Below are 21,801 nucleotides of genomic sequence, written 5' to 3'. Positions count from 1 at the left end.
TGGCCGGGGGGCCAGCTCTAGGAAGAGTCAATCCTGTCTCAGAGCTCTGCGGACAAATCCTTCGACCTCATGGCTTGGTTTTTGCTCTGACGTGCACTGTCAAATGTGGGACCTTATATAGACAGGTGTGTGCCTTTCCAAATCATGTCCAATCAATTGAATTTACCACAGGTGGACAACAATCAAGTTGTAGAAACATCAAGGATGATCAATGGAAACAGGATGCACCTGACCTCAATTCTGAGTCTCATAGCAAAGGGTCCGAATACTTATGTAAATAAAGTTTGTTATGTTCGCAAACAAATCTAAAAATCTGTTTTCGCTTTGTCATTATGGCATATTGTGTGTAGATTGATGAGGAAAATTTTAATTGAATCCATTTTAGAATAAGGCTAAAGTAACAAAATGTGGAAGGGGTCTGAATACTTTCCGAATGCATTGTGAGGAACTGGCAACTCGTTCTCATTCTGAGAAATAAGGTTGGCCCCTTGATTTTAACATCTGAACAAAGTGGACAGGCTAACAAGCTTTTCAAACAGTTGGAGACAGAAAGAAGGGTGTGTTCATAACAATTCAACTGTTAAACCTTGTTATCTAACAAATAGATCCAAGTTGACTAAACATGAAATATAAAGATTAGCTGGCTAGTCACTAGCACGTGGGCTTGAGAGATTTTTGAGGCCTGTGTTAATGTTCTATAACGCCTACAATAAGTTAGTCATTACTAGTTACATTTGTAACAAAAAAGGGCATCAAATAATGAATGATTAGTGGGTGTTATGGTTATATTTAGCCTCGGTATAACTTCACAAGCCCTGAATTTATTAGATTATTGCTGACTGTTTGAAATGCAGTGTATTCAACCTTTAATTGTACAAGGCTTATTTAGAGAGAATCTAAACTGAGATATTTATGGTGAATCACCTAGAATCTAAACTGAGATATTTATGGTGAATCACCTAGAATCTAAACTGAGATATTTATGGTGAATCACCTAGAAGTTTGAAAACTCAAGATAAAGCTGTATGATTTTTTGGTCCATATCGTCCAGCCCCAATGGAGAACATTAGAGTAAAGTACAATACGTTATACTGTACTATACTCTGTACTGTTGTACTCTACTGAACTAACTGTTACTTTTCTTTCCTGTACTCTACTGTACTGTGCTTTCCAATCTTGTGAAACAGTAGCTATGTTTCCAAGAAGTTATCCAGTGATTGTTTTTTGTTGACATGTAGAAAAAGTCTGAATAGAAAATAGATCAGACAATTGCCCCCTAGATTGTTTCCATTTAACTATATTGTGCTGATAAAACAGTTGCACAAAATTATTTGGCAATCATCATTTATTTGATACATTTTATTATTGTTATTATTGTTATTATTATTATGTTATTGTTAATATATTATATTTGATAAATAATGTTTTCATCCTCATTTGTCAGAATAAAGAAACGTTGACAAAAGAAACATTCACCCGTCAAACAGATATAAATGTTGTCGAGCATTAAAACATTTCTCCCTTATCTGCCGTTTCCATTACACATGTCGCAAATAATGTTTTTACCACATTGCTTTGTTGAATGCACCCAGGTCAATGAAAACCTGCCTAATGATGTCTGAGTGATTGGTTCAGATTTGGTCCTGTTTAATGTCGGTCCGTGTTTACAGGGGTGTATCCTACAGTGTCGGCCTATAACTTTATGAATGTCCATCCATGTGGAAGGTCTAGCGTTTGTAAAACAGCCCGTTGCATTGGCTTTATTAGTCCTGGTTCCTGTGATTAATCATTTTGGCTATTTAAGCTCTGAAAAGGCCCATCAGCTACCCAACTTTATCAGGAGTTATCCTGAGCCTATTGGCAATGAGAATCAATGCGTTTACACACAGGGTTCAACTCCCGGACAACAGAGGTTTCAGAGTCCTGCAATAGAGCTGAGATGCTAATATTTGTGTAAACTCTACATAGTTGTGATCTGTGGGTGTCACTGAGTAGGCTGAACAATCCATAGGTAAGACTGTAGAGTGCAATATGAATGTCCAACACAAACAAAAGACCCTCCATACTCAACTGGTGGACCTCGGTCCGGATCTGCGGACCCCCTCATTTTTGCCGTTGGGCTTCGATGGATATTGTCATTTATTGGCATAGTAACAAATCCCTAACTTGCAATACCAAAATCTAAACAACCCTCTAATTGGCAGAGAAAACATTTAGCTGTTTTAAAGCTCATTTCCTGCAATTCAATTCTAAACCTGTTTTGTGTGTTTATATATCCCCCTCCCTCTCTTTCCCCCAATATCCAATATCCATCTGGACCTTTGTCACCTAGGAAATGTGTCAAAGTCCTGCAATAAGAGCTACGAAGCTAATATTTGTGTTAACTCTTGGTAATTGTTTTCTGTGGGTGTCACCCGTTTCATGGGTGCATATATGTGCATATATGAATGCCCCCAATGCAATTTTGCGTTCTAAAACCGCCAGTGTGATTTCAAGTTTTTTTCTAGTTATTTTTTCACTTTTTAATACTTTTTAAAAAATAGGCAAGTCAGTTAAGAACAAATTCTAATTTAGAATTATAGGATTATAGAATTATAGGCCAAACCTGGAGGACACTGGGCCAATTGTGCGCCACCCTATGAGACTAATTCATTATTGTAATTCCTTTTAAATTGAGTAACAACAATCGAACCATGTTTAGCGTTATCTAGTCCAGACATGGCATGATAACACTATTTTGTATCAGTTTGCGTGACTTTCAATGAGGGACTTTTATTTTGAGGGAGAACCGCAAATTCCACTATTGTGGCTAATCGTTATTGTAGCTATCTTCACATACGTAGGGACAAGCGGGTACCAGGGCTGTTTCAAGCAGATGGACGGAGACGTTGGCCACATTCCGATATGAAAGTATTATGTAGAACAAACATGCCTCCGATTCTAAGGAATCATGTCAGTTCTATTCAGAGCATTTCTATCTGCAACTTTCCAAAACGTTTTTGTTCTGAACATCCCCAGGCGAAACCCACTGAGCTATATACGAACCTGGAAAGCCTCACATATGAACGTGTGGTGGACTCCGCATCGTGCGCTTGTAAAATATTGTTTTGCGCGTTCTTCACACACTCAGTTTGGCACAAAACCTTTCCCAAACGTGATAATACCTTAACGGGTGTGTTATCTAACATGTTATGTTCTTTCGATATTAGACCGTTTAAACGTGCTATTACATACCTGTAGTAATAAGGAGAAAAGGACAGCACAGTTCAGGCGTTTTCTTTATTGTAAAGAATGGTGTGCGCCTGCCGGAACTTCCTGTTCCCCCCACTACCACAGCGTTCCAAATAGCGACCTCTATTGGATTGATGGACTTACTACTTTTGTAGATGATATTTATTTTCGGTGATTGTGGAGGCCAGGTCATCTGATGCAGCACTCCATCACTGTCCTTCTTGGTCAAATAGCACTTACACAGCATTGTCCTGTTGTTAATTTAAATTCCATGAATTAAACAAAATCATTATATTTACCCCCAAAACTACAATGATTCAGTAGGTCAATAAAGTTGCAGTACTCTAGCAGGTCTCACAGCTGCTTATGATTGACAAAACATGTTAGAGAATAGGTCCGATTTAGCTTTGTGATGCTCCTTTCAACTTCCTGTCTTGTTCAGCTTCAGAAAAACAGTAAATATGTCAATTGAAACATGTTTTTTTGGTCATTGATTGTGCAGAAGAGAAGAGTTTGACCAGTATAAATTCATGTACAACCTTAATTTTTTATTGGCAGATAAATTAAGCAGGTTTCAATTGTTATCCAAACATATTCATCATTAATGATTAAAAGAACAAATCTAGTTTTAAAATACAATTCATTAAACAAAAAGTATCCACCCAAACTAATGGTGAAAACTGATCATCACACCATCTCTATCTGATACATGTTGTGCCATCTCATTCTCACAGAAAACTGCAGAGGGAAGCAGTACCACCCAGTCAACCACCCTCACAGAGGATATTCAACCCTAAAGGCAAATCTAAGGTGCTCTAAATATCTTTAGAAGCTATCAAAACACACCAAAACTGACCAGGTGCATACTGATCAGTAAAGTAAAGCGAGGCTAACATTCTATAACGCTCCCTTTCCTCTGCACAGCTCTCTCAAAGTGAGAAACAATAGGACTAAAATAGAGTGTGTTACAACTTCTTGATAATTAAGTGATGGAATTATTTCAATCTACACTAGTCAGAGAACTGATGAGGATTCTCACATGATGTATGTTGGTGTCTTTTTAAGTGGCCATGTTGAGAGAAACTCTTCCAACAGAGCAGGGGTAAAGCTTCTCTCCTGTGTGTATACATTGGTGTTAAGTTGATCTGCTGAGAGAAAATATTCTCGCAGTCAGAACAGGAGTAGGGCTTCTCTCCAGTGTTGAATTATGAACTGTCAGAGCAGAGATACAGATTCTCTCCTGTGTGTATTTTTAGCTTTGATAGAATTGGGAAAATCTCCTCAATGTAGGCAGTGGTGAGACCTAGCTCTGATCTTCCTGCTGTTGCTCTCTGGATGTAGATAATGTCTCAATATGGTCTCCTGTGTGAACAACATCAGAAGAACAAGTCAGTTGGTGTGAAACACCAGAAGCTTGTTATTTTCAGGCTTTGGCTTCCTCTCTGCCTTTTCCCTGAAAAACAGATGCTTCCGGTGTTCGTTGACTCCGCTGAGGGTGCAGGTACCGAGACCAAAACCCCAAAGAGCAATGCAGAAGCACAGTGGCTAGTAAATACTTCCTAGAAGGAAGTGGCCGGGCTCTGGCTGGGTCACTCAAGGACATTACGAGACTTGCCCAGAAGCCCCTCCTGCTTTGTCTTGAATGTGTGTTTAGGGTTGTTGTCCTGTTGGATGGTGAACCTTCACCCCAGTCTGAAGTCCTGCGCACACTCTGGAGCAGTTTTTCATCAAGCATCTCTCTGACATCTACTGTCAACTGTGGGACCTTATATAGACAGGTGTGTGCCTTTACAAAGCATGTCCAATCAATTGAATTTACCACAGGTGGACTCTAATCAAGTTGTAGAAACATCAAGGATAATCAGTGGAAACAGGATACACCAGAGCTCAATTTCAAGTCTGATAGCGAAAGGTCTGAATACTTATGAAAATAAGTATTTCTGTTTAAATTTGTTTTTTTGCAAACATTTCTAAAAACGTGTTTTCTTTAGTATTATGGGGTATTGTGTGTAGATTGCTGAGGAAAACGTTTTATTTAATACATTTTAGAATAAGGCTATAAAGTAACAAAATGTGGAAAAAGTCAAAGGGGTCTAAATACTTTCGAAAGCACTGTAGCTAATTTAGAAAAACGGGATTGTCTTCTTGTCCTCCTTTTATAATGTTACAAATAACAATGAATATCAACAACTCTGTCTCTGTTATATGTTTCGTTCTAGTAGGCCTTTTCCCATCTTGGAGTCTGAACCCTTGTGGAAATCTGTCGTAGAGAAGAATAATGTATGACAATTTAGACACTACGTTACCCTATAGTAGTTATCCTCATCATGCTTTCCATGGTTTAAGCCTATAGCTAGCTATGCCTTGCTAACTAGTTATTGTGTTATCCAGCTAGCAATAAAAGTGGATTCTAACACGAAAGATATGTATAACTAACCCAAGATTGACCACACCCTGTTTCCAATGGGGAACTTTTATTATGAAGGCAAGCCGTAAATTCCACTGATGTGGATAATCGTTATTGTGGCTAGCTTCACACAAAGGTGAGCCCAGCTAGCTAGCGAGTAGCGACCATATCATAGCTATTTGTCAGCTTCAGGTTAGGTAACTTACACCCTACAGTAGCTAGTCAAGGTTAGAAAGCTACCTAGCTAATCCAAACAAAACTCAACATACTACATGGAAAGTATATTCTGTACAATGTGATATGGTAACTAGTTAGCAGGCCTAACAATAACGCCAGCTAACGTTAGCTAGCTACGGTTATGGCACTGCAGTTAGCTAGCAGGCCAAAATGCTAACTAACTTCCTCGTTCAGCAGAATTCATGTATCCCCCAAAGAAAACTAAACAAATTCAACGGAAAACGTACCTTTCTCTCTCCTGTCTTGACGTTTTTGTCTCGTCTTATAACACGTTTTTTTCTTTTGCGACAATCTACTAGACTATATACTAGATATTTATAGAATAAATCATACATAGTTTGATGTTTCTGTGATTTCAATAGATCTGTAACAAACGGTGAATTAGTTATTGTTTTATACAGTTTTAAATGACATTTGATAGATTATGTATTTCTATCAAGTCAACTGGAAATTATACTCAAAACAAAGGTTGTAAAAGTATGCTAGACATTTATAGAGTAAACCATATCTATTTTCATGTGACAATCAATGAATTAGTTATTGATTTTTGCCATTTTAAAAGTCTTTGGGCGAATGAATGAAATAAAACGAACTTTACATCGGTCTGCCTACTCATGTGATTTAAAAAAAAATAATCTTTAGGCAAGTCATTTACAAACACATTTTTATTTACAATGACGGCCTACCAGGGAACAGTGGGTTAACTGCATTGTTCAGAGAGAGAGATTTTTACCTTGTCATGTCGAAGATTCGACACAGCAACATTTCAGTTACTTGCCCCGCTCTTACTCTAATAACTAGGCTACCTGTGATGCTGGGATAGGTATGATACGCAGTGAGAGCTATTGTGAACAAACCATTGCAGTTATGATATTGATAAAATAATGGCCATGTTTCAAGAGTATCAGAATTGTCCACTTCTCTCATTGACTTCTCAAACCCAGGCTTGGTCTGCTTCACAAGCCTTATCTGAAGTCTCGCGTTTTTACGTCTCTGGGTTTAGAAACTGGTAGTGGGGAAACAGGAAGTTCCGCGCAGGCGCGCATCATTCTTCGCAATCAAGGAAACGCCAGAATTGTGCAGTCGAGACGACTACTTCTGTGTCCGTTTCAAATGTATTACTACTGGTATGTAATAGCACGTTCTAATATCGAAAGAACATGTCATAACATGCCATGCAACAAATACGTCAAGGTATTATCTCGTTTGATAAAGGTTTTATGTGCTATTTTTATGTCAAACCGTGTGAGTGAACGTGATAACTTGTCACATAGAGACTTTAGGTTAGTCTGAGGGGATGTATATAATTTCGTCAAGGTAATTTTTATTTATGATCAATTTATTTGAGATTTCTGGGTTCGTTTAACATGTCGTTTTTGGTTTTGTGTAAAATTCACGAGCTGGTAAAATAGCGGTTTCCACTCGGTCTGCATCAACGGACATCAGTGTAGGCAGTGAGGGTGCAGCAGAGAGACACAATTTTACGGTTTCACCACTGTTTTGGAGCTAAATGTAATGATTATCAGTTTTTTACATGTGTACTAATATTCAGACAAATCAAGTTATCTTTATCCATAAATGTTACTATGGTGTGAACGGAAATACTTTTTGATTGGAATAATACAGTGACAAGGTTATTCAGGAAAATAGTACATAGTGCTGCCTGAAACATACTGCACCTTGTACTACATGTTTTTTGAGTCATTTATGTGAATTCAGGAAAACTACTATAGATTAAGTGCTTTTAGAGTTGTGTAGCCTAATTTAAAGTGTATACTTTGTCTAATGTGAATGATTTCGTGTTTTGTTGTCAATGCTTAGCTACCAGATCTATTGAAATGAGATCAGTGCTTGACTTGGACAGGAGCTCACCGGAGCTGAGTGCCAGCACCTCAAATTTCTACTGGTTGAGCTCATGTTCCTCTTATAGAATATTAGCTCAACAGTATTGTGGAGCTCCTGCACCTAAATATAAACAATATTTTTAGAGAATTAAGAAAGTGCCTGAACTGTCAAGACTAACTTTTGTATCTGTTTCTCTATTACTACTGGCTGACTCAGATTAGTCTGAGGCCGTTAACATCAACAGTGAGGACAAACCCAGCCTGCCTCTCTCCTTCCACACCGAGTCCAAACCTACAGTCACTGTGTCCTGACTGTGACAGTGGAGCCCAGTTTGCACTGCAGGATCCAGAGATGGCATCAGTGAAGCTGGAAGACTGCAGTCAAACACTGGAGATGAATGCCAACATTAAAGATGAGGAAGAGGAGGAGGAGATTAGGACAACTGTTAGTCATGGTAAGAGCAGGTTCCATCTATCTAAGTTTGTTTCATTCCAACTTTCCACTGTGTATGAAAAGTTGCAGTAGATCTGTTTCATGATGAACTGTTTCAATGAGAAGGTAGATGATATTTCATGCTACTGAGACGTGTATGGTTTGACACCAGTATTGCCAGCATTTGTTTTATTAACTGGGCTGTCTGGAGTGATCAGAGAGTAGACTAAAGAAGTGGAGTAGACAAACTGCCTGTGTTTTAAAGTTCTATGAAATGAGTCTGTGTAGTTACTAACCCTTGTGATGTTAAGTGGAGGATGATATGAAATTAGTCTGTGTAGTTACTAACCCTTGTGATGTTAAGTGGAGGATGATATGAAATGAGTCTGTGTAGTTACTAACCCTTGTGATAGTTAGTGGAGGATGATATGAAATGAGTCTGTGTTGTTACTAACCCTTGTGATGTTAAGTGGAGGATGATATGAAATTAGTCTGTGTAGTTACTAACCCTTGTGATGTTAAGTGGAGGATGATATGAAATGAGTCTGTGTAGTTACTAACCCTTGTGATAGTTAGTGGAGGATGATATGAAATGAGACTTATGAGATACTTTTAGATTAGTTTTATTCCCCTTTGTATTGCACAGCCTGCTGATATGAACACGTACAGTACCAGCCTGCTGATATGAATACGTACAGTACCAGCCTACTGATATGAATACATACAGTACCAGCCTGCTGATATGAATACGTACAGTACCAGCCTACTGATATGAATACATACAGTACCAGCCTACTGATATGAATACGTACAGTACCAGCCTACTGATATGAATACATACAGTACCAGACTACTGATATGAATACATACAGTACCAGACTACTGATATGAATACGTACAGTACCAGACTACTGATATGAATACATACAGTACCAGACTACTGATATGAATACGTACAGTACCAGACTACTGATATGAATACGTACAGTACCAGCCTGCTGATATGAATACATACAGTACCAGACTACTGATATGAATACGTACAGTACCAGACTACTGATATGAATACGTACAGTACCAGACTACTGATATGAATACGTACAGTACCAGACTACTGATATGAATACATACAGTACCAGCCTACTGATATGAATACATACAGTACCAGCCTATTGATATGAATACATACAGTACCAGACTACTGATATGAATACATACAGTACCAGCCTACTGATATGAATACATACAGTACCAGACTACTGATATGAATACATACACTACCAGACTACTGATATGAATACATACAGTACCAGACTACTGATATGAATACATACACTACCAGACTACTGATATGAATACATACAGTACCAGACTACTGATATGAATACATACACTACCAGACTACTGATATGAATACATACACTACCAGACTACTGATATGAATACATACAGTACCAGACTACTGATATGAATACATACACTACCAGACTACTGGTATGAATACATACAGTACCAGACTACTGATATGAATACATACACTACCAGCCTACTGATATGAATACGTACAGTGCATTCAGAAAGTATTCAGACACCTTGACTTTTTCCACATTTTGTTACGTTACAGCCTTATTTTAAAATGGGTTAAATAAGAAACGTCAATCTACACACAATATCCCATAATGACAAAGGAAACAGGTTTTTATAAATGTTTTTACATGTATAACATTTTTTAAACAGATACCTTATTTCCATAAGTATTCAGACTCTTTGCTATGAGACTCGACATTGAGCTCGGGTGCATCTTGTTTCCATTGCTCATCGTTGAGATGTTTCTACAACTTGATTGTTGTCAACCTGTGGTAAATTCAATTGATTGGACATGATTTGGAAAGGCACCCACCTGTCTATATAAGGTCCCACAGTTAACAGTGCATGTCAGAGCAAAAACCAATCACTTGGTCGAAGGAATTGTCCGTAGAGCCCCATGAAAGGAAATATTCTCAAGCTGGTAAAATGGCGGCGCCACTCGTTCTGCGTCAAACTAACTTCATCTGCAGAGGGAGACAATTTCACGGTTGCACTACTGTGTTGTGTTTTTGAAGTAAAACCGTGAATACAAGGTTATTAAGGAAAATAGCACATCGTGATGCCTAAAACATACTGTGTAACCTTGTACTAAATGGTTTTTGAGTCTTGTATGTATTTATCTACTACAGGTTAAGTTGTAGCTCAAAGGTATTATTATGCACCTAAATATAAACAGTACCAGCACACAAAATGAGTATCGGCAACTATTTCAGTCCAAGTCAAGCACTGAATTAGATAATTGAACAAGAACAAATATAACATATTTAATAAAGAATAAAGAAGGTGCCAGAACTGTCAAGACAATTACTTTTGTGTCTGTTTCTCTTCTACTACTTGCCGACTCAGGTATGAGGCCGGTAACATCAACAGTGACGACAAACCCAGCCTGCCTCTCTCCTTCCACACTGAGTCCAAACCTACAGTCACTGGGTCCTGATTGTGACAGTCGAGCCCAGTTTGCTCTGCAGGATCCAGAGATGGCATCAGTGAAGCTGGAAGACTGCAGTCAAACACTGGGGCTGAATGTCATCATTAAAGATGAAGAAGAGGAGGAGAAGATTGGGGAATCTGTTTCTCATGGTAAGAGCAGGTTCTATCTATCTAAGTGTGTTGTTCATTCCAACTTCCCACTGTGTATGAAAAGTTGCAGTAGAACTGTTTCATGATGAACTGTTTCAATGAGAAGGTAGTTATTTCATGCTACTGAGACTTGGAGGTTTGACACCAGTATTGTCAGCATTTGTTTTATTCACTGGTCTATCTGGAGTGATCAGAGAGTAGACTAAAGAAGTGACAGTGTTTTAAAGTTCTATGAATATAGTCTGTAGTTTCTAACCCTTGTGATAGTGAGTGGAGGATGATATAGGTCATACTTTTCAAGACTTATGAGATACTTTAATAGTTTTTTTATTCTCATTTTGTATTGCACAGCCTACTAAAATTAATACGTACTGGTAGCCTAGTGGTCAGAACGTTGGGCCAGTAACCGAAAGGTTGCTGGATCGAATCCTTGAGCTGACAAGGTAAAAATATGTCATTCTGCCCCTGAGCACGGCAGTTAACACACTGAACCCCGGGCCCCTGAGCACGGCAGTTAACACACTGAACCCCGGGCCCCTGAGCACGGCAGTTAACACACTGAACCCCGGGCCCCTGAGCACGGCAGTTAACACACTGAACCCCGGGCCCCTGAGCACGGCAGTTAACACACTGAACCCCGGGCCCCAGAGCACGGCAGTTAACACACTGAACCCCGGGCCCCTGAGCACGGCAGTTAACACACTGAACCCCGGGCCCCTGAGCACGGCAGTTAACACACTGAACCCCGGGCCCCAGAGCACTGCAGTTAACACACTGAACCCCGGGCCCCTGAGCACGGCAGTTAACACACTGAACCCCGGGCCCCAGAGCACGGCAGTTAACACACTGAACCCCGGGCCCCTGAGCACGGCAGTTAACACACTGAACCCCGGGCCCCTGAGCACGGCAGTTAACACACTGAACCCCGGGCCCCAGAGCACGGCAGTTAACACACTGAACCCCGGGCCCCAGAGCACGGCAGTTAACACACTGAACCCCGGGCCCCAGAGCACGGCAGTTAACACACTGAACCCCGGGCCCCAGAGCACGGCAGTTAACACACTGAACCCCGGGCCCCAGAGCACGGCAGTTAACACACTGAACCCCGGGCAGTTAACACACTGAACCCCGGGCCCCAGAGCACGCCAGTTAACAGACTGAACCCCGGGCCCCAGAGCACGCCAGTTAACAGACTGAACCCCGGGCCCCAGAGCACGCCAGTTAACACACTGAACCCCGGGCCCCAGAGCACGGCAGTTAACACACTGAACCCCGGGCCCCAGAGCACGGCAGTTAACACACTGAACCCCGGGCCCCTGAGCACGGAAGTTAACACACTGAACCCCGGGCCCCAGAGCACGCCAGTTAACACACTGAACCCCGGGCCCCAGAGCACGGCAGTTAACACACTGAACCCCGGGCCCCAGAGCACGGCAGTTAACACACTGAACCCCGGGCCCCAGAGCACGGCAGTTAACACACTGAACCCCGGGCCCCTGAGCACGGAAGTTAACACACTGAACCCTGGGCCCCAGAGCACGCCAGTTAACACACTGAACCCCGGGCCCCAGAGCACGGCAGTTAACACACTGAACCCCGGGCCCCAGAGCACGGCAGTTAACACACTGAACCCCGGGCCCCTGAGCACGGAAGTTAACACACTGAACCCTGGGCCCCAGAGCACGCCAGTTAACACACTGAACCCCGGGCCCCAGAGCACGGCAGTTAACACACTGAACCCCGGGCCCCAGAGCACGGCAGTTAACACACTGAACCCCGGGCCCCAGAGCACGGCAGTTAACACACTGAACCCCGGGCCCCAGAGCACGGCAGTTAACACACTGAACCCCGGGCCCCTGAGCACGGAAGTTAACACACTGAACCCCGGGCCCCTGAGCACAGCAGTTAACACACTGAACCCCGGGCCCCAGAGCACGGCAGTTAACACACTGAACCCCGGGCAGTTAACACACTGAACCCAGGGCCCCTGAGCACGGCAGTTAACAGACTGAACCCCGGGCCCCAGAGCATAGCAGTTAACAGACTGAACCCCGGGCCCCAGAGCATAGCAGTTAACACACTGAACCCCGGGCCCCAGAGCACGGCAGTTAACACACTGAACCCCGGGCCCCTGAGCACGGCAGTTAACACACTGAACCCCGGGCCCCAGAGCACGGCAGTTAACACACTGAACCCCGGGCCCCTGAGCACGGCAGTTAACAGACTGAACCCTGGGCCCCAGAGCATAGCAGTTAACAGACTGAACCCCGGGCCCCAGAGCATAGCAGTTAACACACTGATCCTCGTGCTCCAGAGACATGGATGTCGATTCTGGCAGCCCCTCTCTGATTCAGAGGTTGGGTTAAATGTGGAAGACACATTTCAGTTGAATGCATTCAGTTGTACAACTGACTAGGTATCCCCTCTCCCATTCAGGAAGAATTTAGACCCCTTGACTTTCCCCACATTTTGTTACGTTACAGCCTTATTCTAAAATGGATTAAATAAATAAAAATCCTCATCAATCTACACACAATATCCCATAATGACATCACAATATCCCATAATGACATCACAATATCCCATAATGACATCACAATATCCCATAATGACATCACAATATCCCATAATGACATCACAATACCCCATAATGACATCACAATATCCCATAATGACATCACAATATCCCATAATGACATCACAATATCCCATAATGACATCACAATACCCCATAATGACATCACAATATCCCATAATGACATCACAATACCCCATAATGACATCGCAATATCCCATAATGACATCACAATACCCCATAATGACATCGCAATATCCCATAATGACATCACAATACCCCATAATGACATCACAATATCCCATAATGACATCACAATACCCCATAATGACATCACAATACCCCATAATGACATCACAATACCCCATAATGACATCACAATACCCCATAATGACATCACAATACCCCATAATGACATCACAATACCCCATAATGACCAAGCAAACACCGGTTTTGGAAATGTTTTCACATTTTCTAAAATAAAAAACAAACAAACAGTAATACCTTATTTACATAAGTATTCAAATCCTTTGCGATGAGACTTAACATTGAGCTCAGGTGCATCCTGTTTCCATTGATCATCCTTGAGATGTTTCTACAACTTGATTGGAGTCCACCTGTGGTCAATTCAATTGATTGGACATGATTTGTAAAGGTACACACCTGTCTATGTAAGGTCCCACAGTTTACAGTGCATGTCAGAGCAAAAACCAAGCCATGAGGTCGAAGGAATTGTCCATAGAGCTCCATGAAAGGGAATATTCACAAGCTGGTTAAATGGCGGTACCCAGTCGGTCTGCGTCAACGGACTTCAGTGCAGGCAGTGAGGGTGCAGCAGGAGAGACCATTTTTACGGTTGCACTACTGTTTTGGATCTAAATGTAACAACTCGGTTTTCTACATGTGTAATAATATTCAGACACATTTGTCCGTAGAGCTCCATGAAAAGATTATGTCGAGGCACAGATCTGGGGGAGGGACCAAAACACTACTGCAGTGTTTATTTAAAAAAAAAAATTTAACCTTTTATTTAACTAGGCATGTCGGTTAAGAACAAATATTTTTTTACAATGATGGCCTACCCCGACCTAACCCAGACTACGCTGGGCCACTTGCCAGCAGCCCTTATGGGACACTCAATCATGTCCAGTTGTGATATAGCCTGGAATCGAACTAGGGTCTGTAGGGATGCATCTTGCACTGAGATGCAGTGCCTTAGACCGCTGCACCACTCGGGAGACCCTAGAAGTGTTGAAGGTCCCCAAGAACACAATGGCTTCCATCAATCATTATTTGTATCTATCTATCTATATATATATATATATATATATATATATATATATATATATATATATATATATATATATATACAATTTTATTTTCTGTTTTTCCCCAACACGAACATAACAACCAAACAAATAAATAAATAAAAAGTACGATATACAGTTGTAGATGATGTAGATTACGCTTCGACTAGAGTCAATATTCACAAAGAAAAGACAAAGAAAAAATAGTTTTTTAGAAATGTTTTCATGAGATGCAGTGCTTCCAGCCCCTTGAAGCGTTGAAGGTTCCCAAGAACACAGTGCCCTCATCATTCTTTTTTTTTAACACATATATTAATTAGTTCCAAGTAGAACAATTACATAAATACAATTGTATTTTCTCTTTTCACCCCCCCAACCCAAAGAGAGATGAAAACATAACAACCAAACATAAAGAAATCCATTAATATAAATAAATAAAGTAGAATATACAGTTGTAGATTTATTTATTCATTTATTTCACCTTTATTTAACCAGGTTAAATAGGCAAGTTGAGAACACCTTTATTTAACCAGGTAGGCAAGTTGAGAACAAGTTCTCATTTACAATTGCGACCTGGCCAAGATAAAGCAAAGCAGTTCGACAGATACAACGACACAGAGTTACACATGGAGTAAAACAAACATACAGTCAATAATACAGTAGAAACAAGTATATATACAATGTGAGCAAATGAGGTGAGAAAGGGAGGTAAAGGCAAAAAAGGCCATGGTGGCAAGGTAAATACAATATAGCAAGTAAAACACTGGAATGGTAGTTTTGCAATGGAAGAATGTGCAAAGTAGAAATAAAAATAATGGGGTGCAAAGGAGCAAAATAAATAAATAAAATAAATACAGTAGGGAAAGAGGTAGTTGTTTGGGCTAAATTATAGGTGGGCTATGTACAGGTGCAGTAATCTGTGAGCTGCTCTGACAGTTGGTGCTTAAAGCTAGTGAGGGAGATAAGTGTTTCCAGTTTCAGAGATTTTTGTAGTTCGTTCCAGTCATTGGCAGCAGAGAACTGGAAAGAGAGGCGGCCAAAGAAAGAATTGGTTTTGGGGGTGACTAGAGAGATATACCTGCTGGAGCGCGTGCTACAGGTGGGAAATGCTATGGTGACCAGTGAACTGAGATAAGGCGGAGCTTTACCTAGCATGGACTTGTAGATGACCTGGAGCCAGTGGGTCTGGCGACGAATATGTAGCGAGGGCCAGCCGACTAGAGCATACAGGTCGCAGTGGTGGGTGGTATAAGGTGCTTTAGTGACAAAACGGATGGCACTGTGATAAACTGCATCCAGTTTGCTGAGTAGAGTGTTGGAAGCAATTTTGTAGATGACATCGCCGAAGTCGAGGATCGGTAGGATAGTCAGTTTTACTAGGGTAAGTTTGGCGGCGTGAGTGAAGGAGGCTTTGTTGCGGAATAGAAAGCCGACTCTAGATTTGATTTTGGATTGGAGATGTTTGATATGAGTCTGGAAGGAGAGTTTACAGTCTAGCCAGACACCTAGGTACTTATAGATGTCCACATATTCAAGGTCGGAACCATCCAGGGTGGTGATGCTAGTCAGGCGTGCGGGTGCAGGCAGCGAACGGTTGAAAAGCATGCATTTGGTTTTACTAGCGTTTAAGAGCAGTTGGAGGCCACAGAAGGAGTGTTGTATGGCATTGAAGCTCATCTGAAGGTTAGTTAACACAGTGTCCAAAGAAGGGCCAAAAGTATACAGAATGGTGTCTACGTAGAGGTGGATCAGAGAATCACCAGCAGCAAGAGCGACATCATTGATGTATACAGAGAAGAGAGTCAGCCCGAGTATTGAACCCTGTGGCACCCCCATAGGGACTGCCAGAGGTCTGGACAACAGGCCCTCCGATTTGACACACTGAACTCTGAGAAGTAGTTGGTGAACCAGGCGAGGCAGTTGTTTGAGAAAGCAAGGCTGTTGAGTTTGCCGATAAGAATGCAGTGATTGACAGAGTCGAAAGCCTTGGCCAGGTCGATGAAGACGGCTGCACAGTACTGTTTTTTTTATCGATGGTGGTTATGATATCGTTTAGGACCTTGAGCGTGGCTGAGGTGCACCCGTGACCAGCTCGGAAACCGGATTGCATAGTGGAGAAGGTACGGTGGGATTCAAAATGGTCTGTGATTTTTTTTCTGTTAACTTGACTTTCGAAGACTTTAGAAAGGCAAGGTAGGCCGACACGAAACACAGACCTTATTTGAAGTGTTTCTAAAATCCGAGAAAAATGAATGGTGAAAAAATGATTGGAACCATTTCCTTGTTTGACTGCTAGGTTTTATGGGTATTGTGATTTATACTCTATTGATATGCAGCTACCCAACGCTAGAGGGGTGTGGAGATACGTGGGGCAGCAGGTAGCCTAGTGGTTAGCGCGTTGGGCCAGTAACCAAAAGGTTGCTGGATCAAATCCCTGAGTTGACAAGGTAAAAATCAGATGTTCTGCCCCTGAACAAGGCAGTTAACCCTCTGATCCCTGGTAGCTCATCATTATCAATAAGAATTGGTTCTTAACTGACTTTCCTAGCTAAATAAAACCTTTAGTTTTTAATGGCAAAAAAAAGAGGAATGGGGGATTGCAGAAGCCTTCTGGAAGATTTGATGGAGAAGATGGTGGACCAGAAAATAAGGAGAGTAGTGGAATATGGAATGGAGGATCACACAGAGCCTTTAGAATGGAGGATCACACAGAGCCTTTAGAATGGAGGATCACACAGAGCCTTTAGAATGGAGGATCACACAGAGCCTTTAGAATGGAGGATCACACAGAGCCTTTAGAATGGAGGATCACACAGAGCCTTTAGAATGGAGGATCACACAGAGCCTTTAGAATGGAGGATCACACAGAGCCTTTAGAATGGAGGATCACACAGAGCCTTTAGAATGGAGGATCACACAGAGCCTTTAGAAGAGCTACAGGAGGAAAGTGAACGTGACAAGAGGATGAATGAACTGCGATGGAACTGCGATGGTGCTATGATGACCCCTGAGAAGGAGCTGAGTGGAGGGGGAAGTTGAGTTGGTGAAGGTAACTCTGAGTGGACTCATAATGATTTCTCCGATATCCAGAGGGAGCGGATGCTCCAGATTTCACGATTGGGGACAAGAATTTTGACTCTAATTGCTCTCCGGAACAGGGCGGCATTGAAAGGAGTGATAATGGGATTAGGTTTATGTGTTGAGGAGGAGCAGTTGAAATGGAAGATTCCAGGTGTCTGTGATGCCAGTGTTTTGCTGAGTAGTAGATCCAGTGTATAGCTTTGGGAAACAACAGAATACTTTGTCATGTGGACTTTTGCAATTCTGTATTAATTATGTATTAATGAATTGAATGTATGTAGGCTGTGGAATCCCTCACACCAGTACAGTAGGTGGAGGTGTAATGCAGCTAAAAGTTGGGTGTGATCCACCAACCAAATCCCAAAGAAGGACGCAAATGCACATCACTTGACCCGTATGGAGAATGTAAAACAGGAGCGTTGTTTATTTCTATTATTGATGATTGATGAAGAGTATCTACCACCCTATGTAAAGCTGGGATATATAAGATACCCCATAAGAGAGTTGGTGTAAAACCCGATGCACATAAGAAATGTTAAGGGTTTGGCCACATGTCAAGTGTTTGCAGACAGACATGTTTTATTGAAGAGTTTGTGAATTTAAAATGTTGCATCTGTGATGGGGATCATATTACCGAATTCCCAGAGTGCCCTGTTAGGGTGAATGAGGTTGATGTGTCAAGGATCAGGACTGTACAGCAAATCTCCTATGTGGAGGAGGTGAAGAGCGTTATAGGGACAAGAGGCCACAGTTCTATAGAAGATATGGAGGTGGATGCACCTCAACCAGTTGTAAATGTTGTACGTCAATCAAGTGATCTGGATACACTTATTGTGAAGGTGGATATTTTAGTATTTATAGCCACAGTTATTAATTGTACTGTACATGAAGTCCAAGAAGCTGGACATCATTATATCTGCAGCTGAGAAGTTTCTGGGCCTCCAAGACTACAAGGACTACTGTCACCAGATAATGTTCTGCTCTTACAGGATCCTTTTCAGCCTGTGTAGGGACCTGATTAGAACAGAAAAGCAGGCTTATTTAGTTTAATTTACATTTAGTTATTGATAGTTTGTATGATAAATAAAACGGTATACACAGAACAAACATATAAATGCAACATGTAAAGTGTTGGTTTCATGAGGTGAAATAAAATATTCCAGAAATGTTCCATTTACATCCCTGTTAGTGAGCATTTCTCCTTTGCTAAGATAATCCATCCACCTGACAGGTGAGGCTTATTAAATAGCATCATTACACAGGTGCACCTTGTGTGGGGGACAAGAGTGGCTAGTAGGTACCTTGGCAGCAGCCACTGGGGATCCCTGATGTCAACAGAGTGCCCCATGGTGGGGTTATGGTATGGGCAGGCATAAGACAACAGACAACAAACAGACAACAAACACAACAGCATTTTATCAATGGCAATTTGAATGCACAGAGATACCATGACACGATCTTGAGGCACATTGTCCTGCCATTCATCCGCCTCCATAACCTCATGTTTCAGCGTGACAATGTGCAGCCCCACGTCGCAAGGATCTGTACACAATTGAAAATGCTGAACATGTCCCAGTTCTTCCATGGCCTGCATACTCACCAGACATGTCTCCCTTTGAGCATGTTCGGGATGATCCGGATCGACGTGTACGACAGCTTGTTCCAGTTCCCTCCAATATCCAGGCATTTCACACAGCCATTGAAAAGGAGTGGGACAACATTCCAGATGCCACAATCAACAGCCTGAATAACTCTATGTAAAGGAGACGTGTCCCAGAGGAGGCAGCAGCAGCTACCCACTTCTCCAGTGCTTAATGTGTAAATTGGGAGGTGCCGGAACCAAAAGTGAGCCTAAGAGGGGGGTTGACCTGGGGGGCTCTGAGGTACCAGAACACATAAAAAACAAATGACAGACTACTTTGACACTGACAAACAGAATCTGAGATCAATATAAACGACCTTGTCTCTAATCCATCAGTAGCCTAGGCCAGGTGTGAGGAGAAACACATTGTACAATATGAGGAATTCATATGCCACGAGGTAGGATACCTAATCCTGGCAAATGGGTCCCGGAAACAAAACTGAGAGGTGCTGGAGGATCCGGCAACAAATTAAGCACCACCCTTCTCATATAATGGGGTTGGGCCATCCCAAGAATCCCTGAATGCACGGATGGTTGCACCAAAGATTCTTTATAACTAAACCTAGATAGACCACAACCAGTCATTTCCAATGGGAACAGATGAGTCATAGCGGGCAGAGCCAAGCACGAGCTAGCGAGATCTTATTGGCGCGTTCTAGAACACATCTGCATATTTCTGTTAGGCAATGCCTCCTCTGTGAAGTGCTCATGTGCAATTACTCAATTCGCCTTTACATTCCTTCTGAACAACGCAATTTAAAAAATATATATATACTTTTGCAAAGGTAAAATCCATAAAACTTAGTCCTCTCTGTTCATAACTTAATTTAGTTTTGGGAACAGAACTGTATTAAGATCAGATGTTTCATAGATTAAAACAGCAGAAAATCGGCCAAAATCCATCTAGTTCCGTCTTCTCCCACTGCCTGTCAGCGGGCTTCCTCTCACTACCATATTTGGTAGTGAGTGGAAACGCTAAGCGGATTCTTCACATTTATACATCTGGTGAAATATCTGTCTCCTTGTTCAATCTGTGGCTGCACTGTGGTAGTGGGGGAACAGGAAGTTCAGGGCACGCACCATTCTTCAGAATAAATAAAGCGGCAGAACTCTAATGTTAAGAAGATAACATTTGTGTCCTTTTCTATTTATTACTACAGGTATGTAATGCAGGTTTAAACTTCCTGATATTAGAAGAACATGCGAGGTAACAAATCCTTTAAGGTATTACCACGTTTGGTAAAGGGTTGATGTGTTATTTTTGTGTCAAACCAAGTGAAGAACGTGATAACTCTTTTACAAGCCACATATCTAGAGACTTTGGGTTTGTCTGAGTGGATGTACGTAATTTTCTCAAGGTCATTTCGTAAATAATCAATTTATTTGAGATTTGTGAGTTCGTTTGGCATGTTATTGGTTTTATCACGAGCTGGGAAAACCGCAGCGGCCACCCTGTCTGCGTCAAAAATACATTTTTATATAGTAATTTTCAGACACATTCCATTTCTATCTTTGTCTATAAATTGTTAATATGATGTGAACGGGAAATACAATTGTTTTTTTATTTGAAATAATACAGTGAAGTGAAGGTTATTCAGGAAAATAGTACATAGTGCTGCCTACAACATACTGCAACCTTGTACTAAATGGTTTTTGAATCATTTATTAATTTGTGTGAATCCAAGAAATCTACTATAGATTAAGTTTAGTTACTTTGTGTGGCGTGTACTTTGTCTAATTTTGAATTAATTCATGTTTTGTTCTCAGTGCTTACCTACCTGATCTATTGAAATGAGTACCAGCACCTCAATGTTCTACTGCTTGAGCTCATGTTCCTCTTATAGAATATTAGCTCAACAGTATTGTGGAGCTGCTGCACCTAAATATAAACAGTACCGGCACCTATTTCAGTCCAAGTCAAGCACTGAATTAGATAATTGACCACAAACATGTTTTAATATTTTAATAGAGTATAAAGAAAGTTCCAGAACTGTTAAGACAACTTTTTGTCTGTTTCTCATTGTTACTACAGGACAACTAGAATTAAGTCTGAGGCCGGTAACATCAACAGTGACGACAAACCCAGCCTTCCTCTCTCCTTCCACACTGAGTCCAAACCTACAGTCACTGGGTTCTGATTGTGACAGTGGAGCCCAGTTTGCACTGCAGGATCCAGAGATGGCATCAGTGAAGCTGGAAGACTGCAGTCAAACACTGGAGCTGAATGTCAACATGAAAGATGAAGAAGAGGAGGAGAAGATTGGGAAATCTGTTTCTCATGGTAAGAGGAGATTCTGTTATTTATTCGAGCTTCCCACTGTGTATTAAAAGTTGCTGTAGACCTGTTTCATGATGAACTGTTTCAATGAGAAGGTAG

The 21,801-nt window shown here is 41.4% G+C and overlaps 3 protein-coding genes across 12 annotated transcripts in view; 2 read left to right on the top strand and 1 right to left on the bottom strand.

The window, feature by feature from the left end:
* The window catches only part of LOC110528894 (oocyte zinc finger protein XlCOF6-like), a 680,129-nt gene that overhangs the window by 235,627 nt on the left and 422,701 nt on the right, over positions 1 to 21,801 (top strand). The gene's annotated exons all lie outside the window — the stretch shown is intronic.
* LOC110510710 (zinc finger protein 883-like) overlaps positions 1 to 21,801 on the bottom strand; it is a 586,683-nt gene that overhangs the window by 483,047 nt on the left and 81,835 nt on the right. Inside the window, exon 1 of one of the 9 annotated variants that reach the window (XM_036951172.1) lies at positions 6,609 to 6,814. The exons of the other annotated variants lie outside the window; for them this stretch is intronic. Coding sequence (XP_036807067.1) covers positions 6,609 to 6,802 — 194 coding nt within the window. The 5' untranslated portion in view covers positions 6,803 to 6,814. Of the gene's footprint in view, positions 1 to 6,608; positions 6,815 to 21,801 lie in introns of those variants that run through there. 9 annotated transcript variants of the gene reach the window in all.
* The window catches only part of LOC110517120 (gastrula zinc finger protein XlCGF17.1), a 422,438-nt gene that overhangs the window by 395,865 nt on the left and 4,772 nt on the right, over positions 1 to 21,801 (top strand). For both annotated transcript variants that reach the window (XM_036951155.1, XM_036951143.1), the window contains exon 8: positions 21,457 to 21,705. In XM_036951155.1, the coding sequence (XP_036807050.1) occupies positions 21,457 to 21,705 (249 nt within the window). The remainder of the gene's footprint in view (positions 1 to 21,456; positions 21,706 to 21,801) is intronic.

The sequence above is a fragment of the Oncorhynchus mykiss genome, chromosome 18, assembly GCF_013265735.2.
Source record: "Oncorhynchus mykiss isolate Arlee chromosome 18, USDA_OmykA_1.1, whole genome shotgun sequence".
Lineage (NCBI taxonomy): Eukaryota > Metazoa > Chordata > Actinopteri > Salmoniformes > Salmonidae > Oncorhynchus > Oncorhynchus mykiss.
This window is presented reverse-complemented; position numbering and strand designations above follow the sequence as displayed.